Genomic DNA, 19,195 nt, shown 5'->3' on the forward strand with positions numbered 1-19,195 from the left:
CCCCCATCAACTCAAATTGAGGCTGGGTTTTAGAATGTAGTTGTGTGTGCATCTGTTGGCAAATAATCATGTCGACTGGGTTTTGATGTACTTCTATATTAACAATATGTAATCTGAGACACTAGAAAGTTATTCTAGTGCAGAACTCCAGATGAACACCATGAATGCTCTTATTATTCTAATTGCATAGAATTTTGCCTTTGAAATGTCTGAAGACTTTCAAATATACTGGAAATGGCACATGACATTTCAAAAATGTTTGGGAGGTGCCACCCTTCACTCCTCACCTCCAGGCAACCCTACCTGGATTTTGTTTTGCCTCTTCATAGCTTTCACATGATTGTTTGGGTCTGGTCTGGTCAGTAGTCAGAGCTTTTTAATTTTCCTGACACACTTAAACAAATTACACAATGTGTAAAATTCATCAGTAGTACTGGCACTAATTTTTAAACGGTGATTATTAAGTAGTTCTACTTTAAAAACCACAACCATATAAAAGAGAGGCTGTGTCCAATCCAAAAAGCACTTTTCTAAGACCAAACCCCCGCCCCCCCCCCAAAAAAACCCCACAAGACAATGATCACAGTTCTCTGAAAGAGAAAGGAGGCTCTTGTAGTTAAAGTCCTGGCTCTACCATTCTATCTTTTTGGATCTCAATTTTCCATGTGAAAAATTGGAATAATTATACTTTCTTCCCCCATCCTTTGTCTTTTTGGTCCCATATAACAGGGTGATACTATAGTTAAGGTTTAGACCAGGTTATTTTATTTCGCTATTTTACTGGATAGTTCCAGGGAATAGTCAGTTGCCCTTTGATCCCAGGTCAGTTTGAACCCCTACTTGTGGAGACAATTGGAAAAGGCAGGATAGCAGATTGCCAAAATGTGTGTCTGGGGAGATTGTTATTTTGGGGAAATGTAATCAAAGGATTATTGTTAAAAAATTAGTTACATGAATGCTTGCTGGCAGAGAGGAGCATTTTAGGGGTGCATGAGTGGGGGGAATAAGCATGAGAGGGATTTGGGGCTGCACTGAGGGGAGGGGGATAAAAGTGGATGGGTGGTAGGGGAGGTGAGGGGGAAGGACACATAAGGTAAGTAGCAAGGTGCTTGGGGAGAATGGGGGGAATGGTGCCTGTCAGATCCACATTCTTCCCTTCTGTGTGTGCCAGGATCTGGGGTGTCTGACCTCTATCCCTACCTCTCTCATGTGAGCCAGCTTTTGGAAGGGTTTCATTTCTAAGGGTGACTGAGTCCCGCTCCCTTCGTGTGTGCCAGGATCAGGGGAAGTCCTGCTCCTCTGGGTGGTAGAACAAGCATGCTCAGAGCAAGCACCAAGAACACACAGCTGAGACTGAGGTGAGAAGCCGGGCACAAGTACACTTGACCAGGCCGGACTAACCTTTTGTGGGTCCAGCACCAAACATATTTGTGGGCCCCCATGGAGGCAATGGGGCATGGGCTGTGGGGGTCGGTCTCTGGAGTGAGGGGCTGGCTGGGGGCAATGGGGCACGGCGCAGTGGGAGCAGTCCTGCTCCACACAGCCCAGCATAAGGGCACTGTTTACAAACCAGCAGCCGCCAGATGCACATTGGCCTGCCTGGCCCTGCGCTGCCAGCATACCCCTCCCCTCAGGGGTGAGCCCGTGCCTCACCACACGCCCCCCCCACCCAGAGACCCTACACACAGACCTGCTATGGCTAGCACCCCCATGCTAAGAGACCCCCCCCAGACTGCTCCCACCACAACTGCACTGCACCCTGCACACCACGGCCCCCCACCCTCAGCACCCTCACACTCCGACTGGTTGGAGCCAGCCTCTTGGGGGCAGCACCATCAGCCAGGCCGGAGCATGACTGGGGCTTGTGCAGGCTGGGCTACCTCAGGACCCACTTGCCTGGTGGGGCCCGGCTGAGCCCTCCATGCTGCCCTCCCCCCATACACAAACGGGCTGAGACCGGCCCAGACTTTGCACCGCTCCCAGGCGGCTCGGCCCCGGGGAGGCGGGCAGGGCCCCACAGGTGGCAGGCAGCAGAGCTCGGAGCCAGAACTGCACTGCGGAGCGGGGAGACCCCTGGGATGTGACCCCCAAGAGCTCACCCTGCCCAGCCGCATCCATCCGCCCTCCGGCCAGCAGCCCTGGCCAGCCCACATAGCTGAGCCTGCTGTTGGGCGGTGAGCCCCCTACAAGTGAGTGGGACCTGCTGGGTGGGAGCTGCTCACACAGCAGTGCCTGGGCGCTGGACTGCCCTGGGCGAGGGGCCAGACCCGGCCATGTGGATGAGTTAGACAGGTCCGTAATGGGCCCCTTCCTAGTGTGAGAATGGCAGACATTGTAAACCCGGTACTGTGCTTGGCCCATATCATAAATTGTCTCGCACTGGTGGGGGAGGAAGGGACACCCACTGACACGAATGGACCAGTTCACACATCTTAGAGCCTTTGTTTCAGGCTATGTCCATCTCCATGGGGAGAACATCTCATTGAGATTAATGGGGTGCTTAACACTTCTCTGAGTCCGTAAGACTGAAGTTTGAAACTCACCCTGGGCAGAAATCTCAAGAATTTACTTTCAACATTTTGGAAAAGTCTGCCTCTGTTGAGGGTTTTTTTTTTGTTTGTGATTATTATTTTGGAGAAATGTCATCTAAGCACAGCAGAATATTCAGAAGGCACTGATACTATTGTTGAAAAGAAAACAAATTACATGTGACCGCTCGCTGCGGGGGGGGAGGGAAGGCTGATTAAGGGTGCAAGAGCAGATAGTAATACAGGAAGGGGAGTTTGCAGCAAAGGATGGGGGTATTATGGGGAGGGGGACATATGGGAACAGGAGCAGGGAAGGCTCAGGTAAGGCTCAGGTAAGAGGGGGTAGGGATTGCAGGAGTGGGAGAGGAGGAGATGGGAGGGGTTGGAGAATGTGAGTGGCAGCAGCAGCTGGGGGTTTAGGAGTGAGGGGGCCTGTCAGCCCTGAAATTTCACCTTTTGTGTGTGTGCAGGGAGCCCTACCCCTTTGCAACGGCCTGAGCACCTCTCCTTGCCCATTGGATGTTCTGGGACCTGGGGGGGAGGGCTGCTCCTCTGGGGGATCTGAGCTCTTCTCCCTGCGCCTTTGGTGTCTGACTTAGTAGAAAGAACAGGAGTATTTGTGGCACCTTAGAGACTAACAAATTTACTTGAGCCTAAGCTTTCGTGGGCTAAAACCCACTTCATTGGATGCATGCAGTGGAAAATACAGTATAAATCTGTATAAATACAGTAAATCTGAAACCTGACTTAATAGAATGACTGCAGTTTGTGAAGGCTTTATACTGAACTACCATCTAATCTGAGAATTGGGCTCTGCACCTCCAGGGTGAGTCACAGTGGCATGAAAATGCCTGTGTGCTCCTGTTCTGAGGATAATTAGGACACCAGTCTCCAGGCCTGGCAAACTATTAAGTGAAATTTTGCAATTCTTAATGTTTAAAGTGGGCTGTTCAAATGAAGGTGTTTTTGTCTGGTTGGTTTTTTATTTATTTTTGTCTGTTTTGAAGTTTGACATAAAATGTAGGTTTCAGGGGAAAAACACACCCCTATCGGAGCCTGGCTGCTGCTGGCGATGGAGCAGTGAAGTGTATCCCCAGGACTTAGAATCATAGAATATCAGGGTTGGAAGGGACCTCAGGAGGTCATCTAGTCCAACCACCTGCTCAAAGCAGGACCAATCCCCAATTTTTGCCCCAGATCCCTAAATGGCCCCCTCAAGGATTGAACTCACAACTCTGGGTTTAGCAGGCCAATGCTCAAACCACTGAGCTATCCCTCCCCCCCCAGACTGACTTGGGGTGCAGTGTGCTCCACCATCCCACCGCAGCCCAGGAGGCAGGGATAAGGGATCCCCGGGAGTCTGTGGGGAAGTTTAGAGGCTAGCTCCCACTCACCACCCTCACAGTGCACACTGCCTGGGCACCTCTGCACACACAGCCCAGGAAGGGCAGGAGGAGCCCATGAGAAAGGGACAGAGAGAAGACAATGAAGTTGTCTTGCAAGGGGGAGGGGGAGGGAGGGCTCTCAGTTCAGCATGGCTGGGGGAAGGATGACCTCGAACATCCTGGTAGCCACAGGCATTGACTTTATTTTTTCCTCCAAAGGGGCCCACCCTGGCAAGTGATCAGTGGCCATCCCTGGGGCCCAGAACCATTATAGCTGGTGGCTGCTGAGCACCCTCTATTTTTTTTCTGTGGGTGCTTGTGTACCAAAGCACCCATGGAGTTGATGCCTGTGCTGGGAGCTGCCTCCCACTTGTCAGCTTTGCTCCCTGCTTCAGGGAAGCTCTGTAGAGCAGTGAGGAGGAGACAGAGACAGAGCTACCATCGCAGGAGGCTATGGGGAGTTTTGGGGCTGGATCCCACTCGCTGCCCTAGCAGTGAATTATGCCCAGGTGCCCCTGCACACACAGCCCAGGGAGTGCAGGGGGGCCAGAGACCGGAGCGGGGACCAAGTGGCTGTCCTGTAGGGAGGGGCAACTGCCAGGGTGTCAGGGGTCATCCTCCCCCAGCCATGCTGAGCCAGGAGCTCTGCCCTCCCTGGGGCTGTTTGTGCAGGGGCATCTGGGCAGCATGCACCAAAATCTGGCTGTGCTCTTGGGACCAGGAAGCAGCTCTCTTTGCAAAAAACCTTCTTCTGATCAGTCTCCACTGAAAACCCTGCAGGCTCGCTGACAGTGTGCTTACAGACCGCTGTTCAGCAGATAATGGGTTAATGCTGATCTGAGCTGCTGCAGTTTGCAAAGGGAGATGTGGCTTCTGTTTGTAATAGAGTGCAACAGACTGCACCACTGATTGTCCGCACAGACAGGACGAAGGAAGTTGCCCCAAGGAACTCTGGGATACATCCGGAGGACTTCTGGGACCTGAGTCAAATCGGCCAAATGCACACAGGAAAGCAATAGGGCTTGGACTATAGGTCCCTCTTAACACGGGCTCAGACCTGCCAGCCCTGCAGGGTCCTGGACCATAGTTTCGAGCCCTAGGTTAACACAAGTGGTGTGGGGATGCAAGGGAGATAAGGCTTGAGCCTGGGCTTAGATTGCTGTGTAGATATACCCTTAGTAATAAACCTGTCAATAGCTTACTATTGGTTTGGCTGCCAGCATCTTTGGCGTGAGATCTAGGATACAAATCAACTCCAGTGAGTGACGTGTCTCTTGGGAGCTGTCCACGCTCCTAATTCCCCCCCAGACAGCTTGACAGTCCTGGTCTAAAGAAAGGGATGTGCTAATGTAACCCACCCTTACCCAGCATGGCTCTGTCTCCCTCTAGTGGCTGGACCACATGAAAGAGTCGTGCTAAAATCACTAGAGTTTGCAATACTGACAGTTCTCCACCTCAACCTGAAAACACGATGAAAGGCAAAAACTCACAAATTTTCCCTAACTACAACTGGTCACCATCTCCTATTACTGCCAACAAGGTTGAAGCCAGCAATATGGCTACCGTTTCCCTACAGTTCATCTGCTCGTGGAAGTGAGGCTGCCCTTGATAAAGCTGGCTGCCACCTCCGACTGTTTTCAATGAGATGGAAGCCATGCCCACAGGCAAAATGGCTGCCACTCTTGTTTGGGGGCTAGATGGGACATAAGGACTGTGAAGATCTCTAAGGACAGTGCTAAAAGTAGATGGAGCAAGTGAGGGGGAGCAGGACAATGGGGGGGAGAAGGAGGCAGATTTAGGGGTGCAGGAAAATGGGCTGCAGGGTGATGTGGGGGACAGCAGGGAGCGGATTGCAGGGGGGTCTGGAGGAAGTGGAGTAGTATTTGGGGGTGGAGTGCGGCCTAGTTTCTGGCGGAGACGTGGTGGTTGGGAGATCAGCGAAGTGCTGCTTCTTGGAAAAGGCTAAACAAATCCCATAGCATGTTTACGGGGACTTTGTCGCTTATACCCTTATAAGAATAAGTTTCAAGTTCTTTAATATGCATATCTGTAACTCATCAACCCTAAAAAGTAGAATAAGGTCTATGTGCGAGTGTGAATCGTGATTCATTAATTAGGTCAGTGGTTCTCCAACTATTTACAATCCAGCCCTTCTTTTATCCAAAGAAATAAACATGGAGGGGAGAAAGTCAAGACAGTGATTGGAAAGGGATCGAAGTTCCTCTGCGTTATGGATGAGGAGAAATTAAATGCAGTCTCCATCTGAACAGCCAGGGAGAGGCATGAATTTCTGTGTACACTAAAGACGGACTGATTTTTCAACCTGATATTATCTCACAAACATTGGCAAAGGAGTAGAGTGGAGTTAAAAAGAAAAAAGACTTAAAAGACACAGATTGTTTTTACAATTACATGATTTTGGTGGGGTCTAACTCATAATTTTTCATGTCTTCATGTTGGGAATACTGGGTTGTTGGGGATTTCTTTTGTCTTAAAATAATTCTGTCTGTGACATCAAAATATGCTGCATCTGGGATTTGCGAAAATCCACCAGACTCTGTCCTCAACTGCACAAAGTTCACACTCAGCGCTAATGAAGAGACTGGAGAAACTGGTTATAAGCCACCTCTGCACTCCCCTGATCCTGGGCCAGGTGAGAGACAGTACGGCCTCTGGTCTAACACAGAGGAACCTCAGGGCTGCGTCTGCCCTAAGTTATCCCCTATGCTGTGCCAGCCTAGGATAGGTGGAGCACCATGCACTCTGCCCTGAACATAAACCTCCATGCTCCTCCACACCCCCTACATGGAGGCAGGGCGATGTGGGGAGTGAGTGATACAGAGTTAGCTGTACCTGCTTTCTACGACCTGAGGATTGCCCTGAGTCAGGGGGATCCTTGGCTGTCCCTTTAGGGCAGCTGCCCAGCTGCTTTCCCTGCTCAACAGGGGCTGAAGCCTGAGCCAACTACGTGCACTGTAGGCTATTGTGGTCATGGTACACTGAGTTTAACTAATAATATTACAGTGATACCAGGCACACACTAAAGGGACCCAGCTGTTACTTACCCCAGTCTCTGCAGTTTGCAGTTTGGATGTTTCAGCCCCTCACACAGCTGCCGCATTCCTGAATACTCCAGTTTGTTCCGCCTTAGATCTAGGTATGTCAGGGTCTGGCTGGCGCAGAGAACAGAGGAGAGATCCCCACAACATGCAGCATTGAGACCACAATCGCACAGCCTGCAGGAGACAGATATGTACAGAGTAAAATGACTTGTGTATGCCCCATTCTCTGCATCTCCCCTCACTGAGACCCATGTGTATCTCCAAAGGGATTCTTAATTCAGAAACAGTGGCTAGGAATAATGTTATCTACTTATTTTGACTGAAATAATCATAAAACGATGCCAAGTGAAAGTTGCATCCCCTTAACATATAATTAACGATATGAAACCCCCGTATGTCAAGAGAATATTAAGGATGCAAGATTAAGCACCCAAAAGTTAGGAACTGCCAAGCTTTAGGCTGCCTAGGCAACCTTAATTTAGCTCCTTTCTATGTGTGCATTTTGATATAGTCTGGGCAGGGAATTCTTGTTGCTGCTGGGGCTGGGGGTGGGGAGAAGTGGTGTGGAGCTCTCCCTCCTCCCCCATACCTCTCCTGCTGTCCATCCGCCTTCCTGCCGACTTCCACCTGCTCTGGAGCTGCTGCGGAATCATTGCCTTTCTTCTTTGCAAGTGCATTGTGGTGCATGTCCCCCCCCTCAGACTTCCCTCTCCTTTCTCCCCTCAGTTTGCATTAGAGGACTGGTGGGCCTCCTTCTCTTTCCTCTGCCTGCCCAGCAGTCCCTTCCACTCCCCCCTCCACACACACACAACGTCCCCCTTGCGGTTCGCTGCCCCTCTCTCATGTGGTCCACCTTGTGATCCACTTTCTCCCACGTTGTGTTGCCTGTTTCCCCTGCCCTTCCCAGCCAGACCCCTCGCTACTTGTTGCCCTTTGCCCCACCCAGCCCCACTTGCCCACACTCATGTGTGCCTGTGTTTTCCCCTCATTTTGTTTGATTTCTACTCAACTGTATTCCCCACCCCCCCGCCGCCCACATACCCCTTCACTCCCAGTGCGACTGGAGAAGCAGACCCCACCACACATACTGTTTAGAACAATCCCCCTCAGCTCTTCATTTATTGGATTAATTCCCCACTTAAACTTTGCTCCCTTCTTACGCTTCTGTGATCTAGTGGGGAGAAGATATTAGCTTTCCCCCAGCCCCTTCCTTATATATCCCTCTCAAGTGGCTTTTCCTGTCACCTGTCCTCAATGGGAGAGCCCGCCCCAGCCTTGGGCAAGGCTTCTACTGTGGTGTCTTGGTCCATGGCGGGAAGCCTGGGACTGAGGGAGGGGAATCCCCAACCACTGTTCACACACCCCCTAGGCTCTCTCCCCTTTCTGCCCCTACGGCTACCATCAACACCTCTGTCACCACCATCGTCACTCCCTCTGGGGCAGCAGCAGAAGGCACAGCCAGGGACTCTGCTGCCAAACCCACCACCACCCAGGGAGCCCCTCAGTCAGGAAGAAGGGCCAGGGCAGAAAAGAGGGAAAGAGCCCTGCCCAGAAGGCTCCTGCCGCTGTGGTGTTGGCTGCAATTGCTGCAGCCTGGCTATCAGCTGCGGCTCCCCGTCCCGCTGACATCCCTTCCCCAGTGCTGCTGGAGGGCAATGGGGTGTCTATGGACTTGGTGATTCTGCAGACTTCTCAGCTCCTAACCTGCCATGGGACAAGCTGTAATTGTTCCTGAAAGACTCACAAGGATCCAGGAGGAAGGAGCAGCTCACTCTCTAGCATTGGGAGGATTTTGATCTTGTCTTCCACAGTGTGACAGTCTTATTGGGGGAGGATGAAGGGAGCAAAGGGCAGTGCTCTGCAGCCTACCAGTGGGCCTGCAACTTCCATGACTCCCTAGTCACCTTTGGGATCGAGCACAGGTTGCTGTGTGGTTCTGAGGGTACAGGCAGCACCACCAGCTGTGAGGATCTTCAGCTCCGGTAATGAGATCTACACCATCACACTCTCAACATCAGGGGCTGTAGTGTGAGTCTCCACAGGTGCCAGGTACTGTCCTACCTTCGCAAAGGGGGTGGATACTCTTTGATCTTCCTGCAGGAGTCTCAATCCGAATCAGCTGTCAAAGCCAGCTGGTAGCTGGAATGGGGGTGCAGGGTGTATACCAGACAGATCACTGAGTTTTTGGGATGGATGGTGACCCTGTTTTCATCAAAATTTTGCCAGCTCACCTGCTGGATCACTGCATCCAGGTGTAGCATCTGATCCTCAATCCTGGGTAGGGACTTTAACACTATCCTTGACGCGTGCATCCTCACTGGAAGATAGACTTGTCAGGCCCCCACAGACACCCTCAGGCAGATCATCGACCATCCTTCCCTGGTCGAAGTCTGGCACAATCATCGCCTGGATGATTCCACCACTGTGACCTGTGTCCAGGTGGAGGAGTCTCATTCATGGCACTCCTGCTTGGACCGTATCTATGTCTCCTGTTTTACCATCTTGCAGGCCAACTCCTCTGGACAGCCCCATTCTCGAGTCACCACATGGTGGCTGTGATGGTTGTTTTAACACTTGAGTGGCCAGTGCTCGCCTACTAGCATTTTAACAAGATCCTGCTGGAGGGGTAGACTTTATAGCTTCCTTCTGGGAGTTCTGGCTGATGGGGGAAGGTGCAGGGGAATGCCTTTTCCTCAGCACTGAGGTGGTGAGACATGGGGAAGGTGCACGTTGGGCTTTTCCATCATGTCTACACCCTGGTGGCCAGTTAAATGAGGGATAGGATAATAGAGCAGTCAGAGAGGGAGATTTTGGAGCTGGATTGGTGCATGACTGTTTGCCCCAGGGATCCATAGCTCTGCAGGGAGTGTCAGGAAAAGCAGGATAAGGTCTAGGCCATCAACAACAGGCCCAAGGCACTTTTGTTTGGTCAAGTTCCTAGCTCCTTTGAGAGATGGATTGCAGCTCATGCTTCATCTGTGACTGGAGAAGAGGGGTGTCACCAGCCACCTGGAGGAGGACAACACCCCTCTCATGGATCTGGTGGAGATGCAGGGAAGGGCAAAGGCTTTCTACACCAACCTTCTCCCTGGTTCCAACCAATGCTCACGCATGCAGGGTCCTGTTGGATGAACTCCCTCTGGTCAGTGTAGGCAACCAGAACCAGCTGATGCTTCCTCTCACTCTGGCCAAGTGTTCAGAAACCCTCCCTGTGATGCCCATAAACCAGTCTCCAACCATCGACAGGCTGACCATGGAGTTCTACTGAATGTTCTGAGATGTCCTTGGCCTGGACCTTGCTATCATCTGGGCCAAGTCCCTGGGGAGCAAGGTGCTCCCCCTGTCATGAAGGAGGGCCATGTTTGCTCTGCTGCAGAAGAATGGGGACCTCCATGATCTGAAGAATTGGCACCCAGTTTCCCTGCTCAGCACGGAGTATAAGGTCATAGCAAAGGCCATCTCGCTGCAGCTGATATCCATGCTGGTGAACGTGATCAACCCTGACCAGACCTACATTGTCCAGAGCCAGACCATCCTCAGCAACCTTTAGCTGCTCCAGGACCTTCTCCACCTCCACAAGTTGGACCCATGGATGGTTGTGTTGGTGCATGCTGATGACTTACTCCTTGTGGCGCAGGACCTGGGAGACCTGGTAAAGGTGGAAGCTTGTTCAGGCATTGATTCAGCAGCCTCCTCTGCTCAGGTCAACTCCCGTGACCTGATAGTCAGGGACATGTGGCAGGTGGCTCGTTCTCACCTGCGCTCCATGCCAACCCATGGGGAGAAGCTCTGCTGCTCTATCTCTGTGTTTAACCTCTCTGCCACTTGTGGGACTGGGTAGAGAGCCCTTTCCCCTTCCCCTTCCCCTCCCCGCTATGCTGTGCAAACCTGATTGGCTGGGGGATGGGTGCCTGTCCGAAATGACACAGAGTTCACTACAGACCACCTGGGAGGGTTAGAGCCAAGGAACAGACAAGGGGTAGGATGAGGAACAAGCCCAGGAAAATTTAGAGAGAGAAGAAAGGAAGAGCTGAGCAGCAGTAGGAGCAGCAGCCTTGAACTGGGGAGATAGAGTCTGAAGCAGGAGCTGCTTTGAGGAAAGCCAGATGCTGCACTGGTGTTTGCAAAAGGGGACTCCTACAGAAACACAGCTTGGAGCCAACAGGACAGCTGAGCCCACACAGCAAGACCCACCATTCTGAGCTCAGAGCACATGCTAGCATCAGAGTGCATGGACAGGTTGGACTGACCCAACCAGGTGGCGTTCAGGGTGTTGCATGGGTACAGGACAGAGAGTCTGTGTGTGTCTAGCCAGACATGAGGGAGGGCTCTGTGCTGTATGCTGTGCCAAAGGCAAGGGAGTCTGTAACTCCTGCTACAGAGCCTAGCCAGGTGGAGATGGTATTCCTGGCTTTGCCCAGCTAAGATAAAAGTGTTTTTCTATTGTTAAGTGTTGTGACTCGGACCCCGTAGGAGGGATGGCTGGTGTTTATACAGAGGCACATGGCTGGTACCTGTGACCCTTTCCCAACTCTGGGAATCCCCCGCCTGACACATCAATCTTCCTGCACTGGAGAACTGGATTGACCTGGAGGCTAGGGTGTCTGACCAGCTGTGGACATGGATGGGGCTGCTCCAGAGCCTTTCACTTCAGGAGAGGGCAATGCTGACCAACCAACTAATTCTATCCATGCTCTGGCACCTGTTTAACACCTGAGCCTGCCGGGAAAGCACTGGGTGTCTGAGCCTCCCATTGGGAGAGGGCAGGCAAGGCCTAGTTTTCATCCTCAGCCAGGCCCACATGTTCCACCTTCAAGCTCTGCAGAGACTCCTTTATGGTGCTCGTATCCTGGCATGAGGTGTGCTGGTGCACGCGTTCCTCCGCCGCTTCTGTGGGCTCTGGTATGACTGGAAGCTCTTTTATATCCATCCAAGAAGTCTCCCTTGAGACTTGTCCTAGCTGCTGGTCCAAGCAGGACCTGGGAGTTATTTTCAGCAATCTGGTACATAGCAATCACCAAGGGGGAAGACCTCAGGTGGTATAGTCCCCCTTGGTGCACCAGAGGATGGTCCTGGCTGGTGTCACCAGAATTGAAGACCTCCTGAACTCTTGTGAGAGGGACTGGGTGGACCCTCTGGTGTTTGGCCAGAGCATGGGGTTGACCACCCTGAGCATCTCGCATTGTGTGCTCCAGGAGGTGTGGGCTGCCTTGCCCCCTGCTTCTCTTGTGTATCTCACTACTCACCCCGGCCCTCCAGAGCTTGTCATCAGGCCTCTCCCCGGGGAGCCTCCTCGGCTGCCTCCACAGGTTTTCTGAGCAGGATGAACACAATCCAGGGACTCCATCTCTGAGCTGTGTTCTGAGAACATCTCTACACACTCATGCTCCACACTTCTCCTTCCTGTCCCACCCTGACACCAAGTGGTGGGACCAGCTGCCACCTGTGGAGGGCAGGGACCCCTGATGGGCCAGCCTGTACTCCACCCCAGTGCGGCAGCCCACCAGAGATCTCAGCTAGTGGCTCCTCCATGGCGCTGAGCATGGCGTGTGATTGGTGTGGTTCACGGAAGGGACACTTGACTCTTTTTCAACAAGAGGGAGACCCTAGTCCATGTCTACACAGAGTGCCTCAGGCTGCAGCCCCCATTCTGGATCCTCCAGCTGAGGTTCTGGCTGCACCCCCACTTGTATTTGCAAACCCCATCCATGGCCCCACAAATGGAGATGTCCTCCTCAACCGCCTCCTGGCACTGGCGAAGATGGCCTTCCTCAGACCAGGAGGAAGGAGCTTGACAAGGGAGTGCTCTGTGACTGTGGGACCTGTTTCTGGTCCCATGTTTCCTCACATTTCTGGGCAGCTCCTCTGAACAGCATTCACTGGCTCCTTGGACTCCTTTGATGGTGTGATGAGAACCAGCTGGGGTTCTCTGCTCGGTGTTCCCTTCCAGATCCCTCGTTTTGTCCATATGACCTTTACTCCCCTCCCTGTTTTTTATTTGGTGTCCCCTGTAGTCATAGAATCTTAGAACATGAAGGGATCTCAAGGGGTCATCTAGTCTAGTCCTCTGAACTCATGGCAGGACTAAGTATTATCTAGAGCATTTCTGACAGGTGTTTGTCTATCCTGTCCTTAAAAATCTCTAATGATGGAGACTCCACAACCTCCCGAGGCAATTTATTTCACTACTTAACTACCCTGACAGTTCAGAAGTTTTTCCCAATGTCCAACCTAAACCTTCCTTGCTGCAATTTAAGCACAATGCTTCTTGTTGTATCCTCAGAGGTTAAGAAAAACAATTTTTCTTCCTCCTCCTTGTAACAACCTTTTACATACTTGAAAACTGTTATCATGTCTCAGTCTTCTCTTCTCCAGACTAAACAAACCCAGTTTTTTTCAATCTTCCCCCATAGGTCATGTTTTCTAGACTTTTAATGGTTTTTGTTGCTCTTCTCTGGACTGTCTCCAATTTGTCCACATCCTTCCTGAAATTTGGTGCTCAGAACTGGACATAATACTCCAGTTGAGGCCTAATCAGCATGGAGTAGAAAGGAAGAATTTCTTCTTGTGTCTTGCTTAAATTACTCCTGCTAATACATCCCAGCATGATGTTCCCTTTTTTTGCAAGGGAGTGACACTGTTTACTCATATTAAGCTTGTGGTCCACTATGACCCCTAAATCCCTTTCTGCAAGTACTCCTTCCTAGGAAGTAATTTCCCATTTTGTATGTGTGCAACTGATTGTTCCTTCCTAAATGGAGTACTTTGCATTTGTCCTTGTTGAATTTCATCCTGTTTACTTCAGACCATTTCTCTAGTTTGTCCAGATCATATTGAATTTTAATCCTATCCTCCAAAGCACTTGCAACCCCTCCCCAGCTTGGTATTGTCCACAACTCTGTATGCCATTATTTAAATCATTGATGAAGATGTTGAACAGAACCGGACCCGGACTCTGCGGAATCCCACTCATTATGCCCTTCCAGCATGATTTTGAACCACTGATAACTACTCTCTGGGAATGGTTTTCCAACCAGTTTTGCACTCATCTTGTAGTAGCTCCAGATAGGTTGCATTTCCCTAGTTTGTTTATGAGAAGGTCATGCAAGATTGTATCAGAAACTTTACTAAAGTCAAGATATACCACATTTACGGCTTCCCCCCATCCACAAGCCTGGCTACCCTGTCAAAGAAAGCTATCAGGTCAGTTTGACATAATTTGTTTTTGACAAATCCATGCTGACTGTTATTTATCACCTTATTATCTTTTTGATGTTTGCAAACTGATTACTTAATTATTTGCTCCATTATCTTTCTGGGTACAGAAGTTAAGCTGATTGGTCTGTAATTCCCTGGGTTGTCCTTATTTTCCTTTTTATAGATTATCACTATATTTGCCCTTTTCAGGTCTTCTGGAATCTCTCCTGTCTTCAATGACTTCTCAAAGATAATCACTAATGGCTCAGATATTTCCTCAGTCAGCTCCTTCAGTATTCTAGGATGCCTTTCATCAGGCCCTGGTGACTTGAAGACATCTCATTTGTCCAAGTAATTTTTAAATTGTTCTTTCCTTATTTTAGCCTCTTCTGATCCTACCTCATTTTAACTAGCATTCACTACGTTAGACATCCAATCACCACAAACCTTCTTGGTGAAAATCAAAACAAAGAAGTCAATAAGCACCTCTGCCATTTCCACATTTTCTATTGTTATCCCCCTCCCCCCCACTCACACACATTGAGTAGTGGGTTGTACAGACAACAGCCTCTTTCACTACACAAGCCCAAGTAGTAATACAGAGCATTTCCTCCCTGTCCCCACAAACACACCAGTCTGAACCCAGGTCATTGATTAGTAATTTCCTTTCTTTATCTGAAGAATGTCTCCCTGGAAGCAGCATGACTGTATCTCTCAGTGCTAGGACCAAGGTTCTACCCCATGCTTCAGACACCAGGCTCTCAATAATAGATTCCTTGGAAGGTCTGAGTTCCTCAGCTGTGTCGATGCTGCAGGTTTTGTCTGAAGCTCCATCAGAGAGCAGGTGAGGAGATCTAGCCCTTCCCATAGCTAACACACAAATATTTATTCTATTTGCCCATTTATTATTTATGTTTACAGCTGGTTCTGAAGAATGATGGTATTTTTTCTTCCCAGTCTCTTTGGGAGTGGGAGCCAGTGTTACATTCATGTTAAAACCCTAGGCTTCAGAGCCTGAGCCCCAACTTTAAAGCTCTGTCTGCACAGTCTCCAAATTGCAGCACAGACATACCCTCAGACTCAAATTCCAAGCTATGTGTCTTGCTGATGTTCAAATGTACCCCTCCCAGCCCATCTGCTTAGCACAACTGGGTTCCCCGCTTCCAGAGGGGCTTTCTGGGTGTGTGAGAAATGATCTTCCTCCCTTCCCTGTATCAGCCCCACCTGCCATGGCTCGAGGTGGGTTTACAGGGCTTGCAGCATGAAGGGATTCACAGTGAATCCCAGAGAGTGCTCCTTTTAGTATGTTTCAGAGCTGGGACACAGGGGTCTCCACCCCAGGTAAATGCAGGATGCTGTCCAGGCTAGAGCTGGGCATAGAATGGATTGTTCAGTTTGCTGACAACTTCAAACAATTACAATAATGTTTCATTTAGAGTTGAATGGAAAATGAAACTTTTCAAAATTTTTGATGAGTTGAAAAGTCAGAAAAAAAAATTCAAGTTGAAACGTTTCATGTTCACCCATCTCAATTTTTTCATTTTGATTTCAGGCACTTTTACCAATAGCAAGGGAGGACTAGATTAATCATATGGCTGGAGGAAGTGCTGGTGGTGCCCTCTGGATACGTGTTAGTCCAGTGTGATCTGTGAGTCCTAGATATAGCTCCCCACAGCCCCCAATGGAGAATGGATTTGAATTTGGGACTACAGGATATTCTGGTGTGGGCCTTTCTCAGTCTCTCCTATTGAAGTTCCACTTTTTATAAATAATTAAATAGCTAGTGGATCAGGGACGTGAACTGAGGTCTCCAACCTGCTAGCTGAGTGCCCCAACTCATCCATAGGCAGTAGAGTCATTCTCACTGTCTTTCCCTGCCCAATGACTATTCACTGTCATTAATTAATAGTCATTCTTACCACTATGAATAACACAAAGGTAGGTTTAGGAGAGAGGTGTTTTGATGGAAATGACAAGGAGAACTCCATTAGGCAGGAATTCTGGAATAGTTCTGAGTACCACTTTGTCTGGTAAAAGCTGAAGAAAAGGGGATTTATTATATAACACAGTTAACTCAGTGACCCTTCTGATGAAGTTGATTTTAATTGTCACAGTTCAGGGACCTGCACTGTTATTTCCCCTCATTGGTCCAGCAAGGTCTCCCCCACTCAGGCTTCCAGCTCACCTGGCCATTGCCTTTCCTGGGAGGAGACCCATGTCTTTCTCCTTTCTCACTTGGGTATTTTCAGGCTGAACAGTTAGTTCCCTGCCATCACTCTGTTATTCTCAGCAAACAACAGTCTGCCTAAGCAGGCCTGCTCCTCTTCTCTTCTCAGAGATGATACACAGCGTAATGGCCCCAGTTATAAGTTATTTTTTCAGGGCATACCCTGAAAACACAGGCCACCCTTTATCAAACCAGATGACCAAGCCCTTAGTGTGTTGTGGAAAGTCTGAGACAGGGCTAGTCAGCAGGGGCCTCCTCTCAGAAAAATTCCAGGGGATGGGGAGCGAAGTTGTGTCAGGATATAGAACAATATATGTGGATATATTACATCCTAGAGAGGCGGGGAGTGGAAGACATAATGGAGCATACAGACCTACAGAAAGTCCAGCGGGAAGCAGGGACAACTGCCCCCTAGAAAATGATGCCCCTGCTGGTAAGTATGAGAAGATATAAATTTGTTTTTACAGCTTTACGGAGAGGTACCCACTTGGGGAGGCGGAGAAACCAGGATCAGAGTTTTGGGCAGCTGTGCACACTGGGGTATCCCGATGTGTAAACAGAACATTTGGGCAATTGCCCAAGCCATGGGTGCCTCCTTCCATAGGGGAGGAGAACAATAAACTAGAGAGAGCTGTTTTCTTTTGTTCTTCCTCCTTGGACGGGATAATGTGCAAAGGGTTGAGACCTATTCCCTTGCTAGTGCACAAGGAGACTGGGCCCATTTGCACAGTACATACGAGTCACAAATGCTTTTATAAGAATAACCCAAGATGGGAACCTTCCAGCTGCAGCAGAAGACGCAGCTGTTCCTACATGTCCTGTTATTCCCCAAGCCAGTTCTGTGGATGAACTCACTGTGTTGGCCTCATTATTCCAGGATAAGACCCTAAAATCTGGACCCCTTAAAAACACCAAAAATGCCATAGAGATTGGCTGTTACAGACACGGCCCTCAGGGGATCCTTTGCCTTCTGTGATTTATTCTATAACTCAAGTAACTCAGACCTTGTTGACTTTCCTGTATGGTGTAAGAGGATCAAAAAAGTACCACATTGGCTAAACAAAGTAAAAGAAACAGTTAGAGGCAAAAAGGCATTCCTACTGAGGAAAACAGAAAGGAGCCTAAACTCTGGCAAGTGAAGCGTAAAAATATAACTGGGAAGGCCAAAACATAATTTGAAGAACAGCAAGCCAAAGACTCAAAAAGTAACAGCATAGAATCATAGAATATCAGGTTTGGAAGGGACCTCAGGAGGTCATCTAGTCCAACAACTAGCCCCGAGATGAATCATATCCATCTACATGCTGCCAGGTGGAGCTTCGAGGCCTTGCTTGTGGGCTGATGGGGTTAGATGGCAGCGGAAGCACCTCAGCCCTTCAGGTAGTGTGTCTGATGTTCTTGGGAGAGAATGGGAGTCCGGGCATTAGAGGTTAGCGGCATTAATCCCAGTGGTATGGACAGATTCTGCAAAAGGAGGCTGATTTTGCTATTCACTCTGCTGATATAAGTTTTAAAACCAATTCTTAATTAAAATGCATTGGTTTTAAAACTTATACCAAGAGGCCGTGGAGTTAGTTGTCTAGGGTGGCCCAGCTTTACTTATATTTTCAACTCTCACAGGCTGGACACGTTTGTGAGTCCTTCCTGCAAGTGCTATACATACACTTGATTTTCAGATTCTCCTTGTAACTGCAGGGAGCAGACACCAGATACGCACCCTGTTGAGCACTTTACATAAAGGACACCCATAAATGCATAAAGGAGGCCAAATGTTACTTACCGCAGTTTCTCTAATTTGCAGTTCGGGTGTGTCAGTCCCTCACACAGCAGCCGCACGCTGGCATCTCCCAGTTTATTACCACTTAGGTCCAGCTCTGCCAGGCTCTGGCTGGCTCTGAGAACAGCAGCGAGATCCCCACAGCCAGCGTCTGCGACACCGCACTCCTCCAAGCTGCAGGAGAGAGAAAGACGGAGAAGGGGGATCAGGGTGTGAACGGGGCTCATCACAGCTGTTCTGACAGGCGGCCCTGCCCACCTGCCCCTCTCTCTGACCAATCAGCATCCAGAATGAGTCAGAAGTCCCGCTACAGACTCTGACTCAAGCCCACGTCCTTATCCACTGTCTAAACTCCACCCCTTGCCATTTACCCTTCACCAGTGAACAATAACAATGGTCTGACACCTCAAAACTCTGCCATTGACAAATGAGGAATAAGGTTTGGGGTAAGACTCCTTCCTTCCTTCCTTCCCTCCTGAGCACCACCCCCTCACCCTCTCCACTGACCAACCAGAATTCAGAAAAGGTAAAAAGTTGCCCTTTAAGTCCCGACCACTCAGCTCCTGACCAATCAGCTTGGACTTTGCACTGATCAGCCCTGGGATGGTGTGACCCAATCAGAGCAGGCCCCACCCCAGGCAGCTGGGCCAGGCTCAGAGCAGGACGAGCTGGAATATTCTGCCCCCTCCACGCCCCTGGCACGAGCTTGGCTGCTCCCCTGCAGGGTGCAGCTGTCTCCTGTCTCTGACCCCAGCTCTGACCCTCAGACGTGGGGCGGGGAGGCAGCTGGCAGGCCCAGCACTGGCAGCCTCTCTTCCTCTGAGACCAGGGACCAAAGTGGGGGAGAAACAAAGAGTGGAAGATCCCCATGGCAGGGGGTTCCCCTAGGTTTCGGGAGGGAAGAATCCCTGAAAGGAGGGCGACTGTGTGACCCAGTTATACAGGTGTCCGGTTTTCAACTGGAAAGTCTAGTCGAAAGGGGACCTGTACCGTGTCCGTCACAAGACACAAAAAGTCCA

The 19,195-nt window shown here is 50.0% G+C and overlaps 1 protein-coding gene across 1 annotated transcript in view; it reads right to left on the reverse strand.

Moving 5' to 3' along the window:
* LOC125638527 (NACHT, LRR and PYD domains-containing protein 12) overlaps window positions 1-19,195 on the reverse strand; it is a 156,218-nt gene that overhangs the window by 27,789 nt on the left and 109,234 nt on the right. The window contains exons 8-9 of the mRNA XM_048854416.2: window positions 18,180-18,350; window positions 6,979-7,149 (exon numbers count right to left, since the gene is read on the reverse strand). Of these exons, the coding sequence (XP_048710373.2) occupies window positions 6,979-7,149; window positions 18,180-18,350 (342 nt within the window). The remainder of the gene's footprint in view (window positions 1-6,978; window positions 7,150-18,179; window positions 18,351-19,195) is intronic.

This window comes from Caretta caretta, chromosome 6, assembly GCF_965140235.1.
Source record: "Caretta caretta isolate rCarCar2 chromosome 6, rCarCar1.hap1, whole genome shotgun sequence".
NCBI classification, from domain to species: domain Eukaryota; kingdom Metazoa; phylum Chordata; order Testudines; family Cheloniidae; genus Caretta; species Caretta caretta.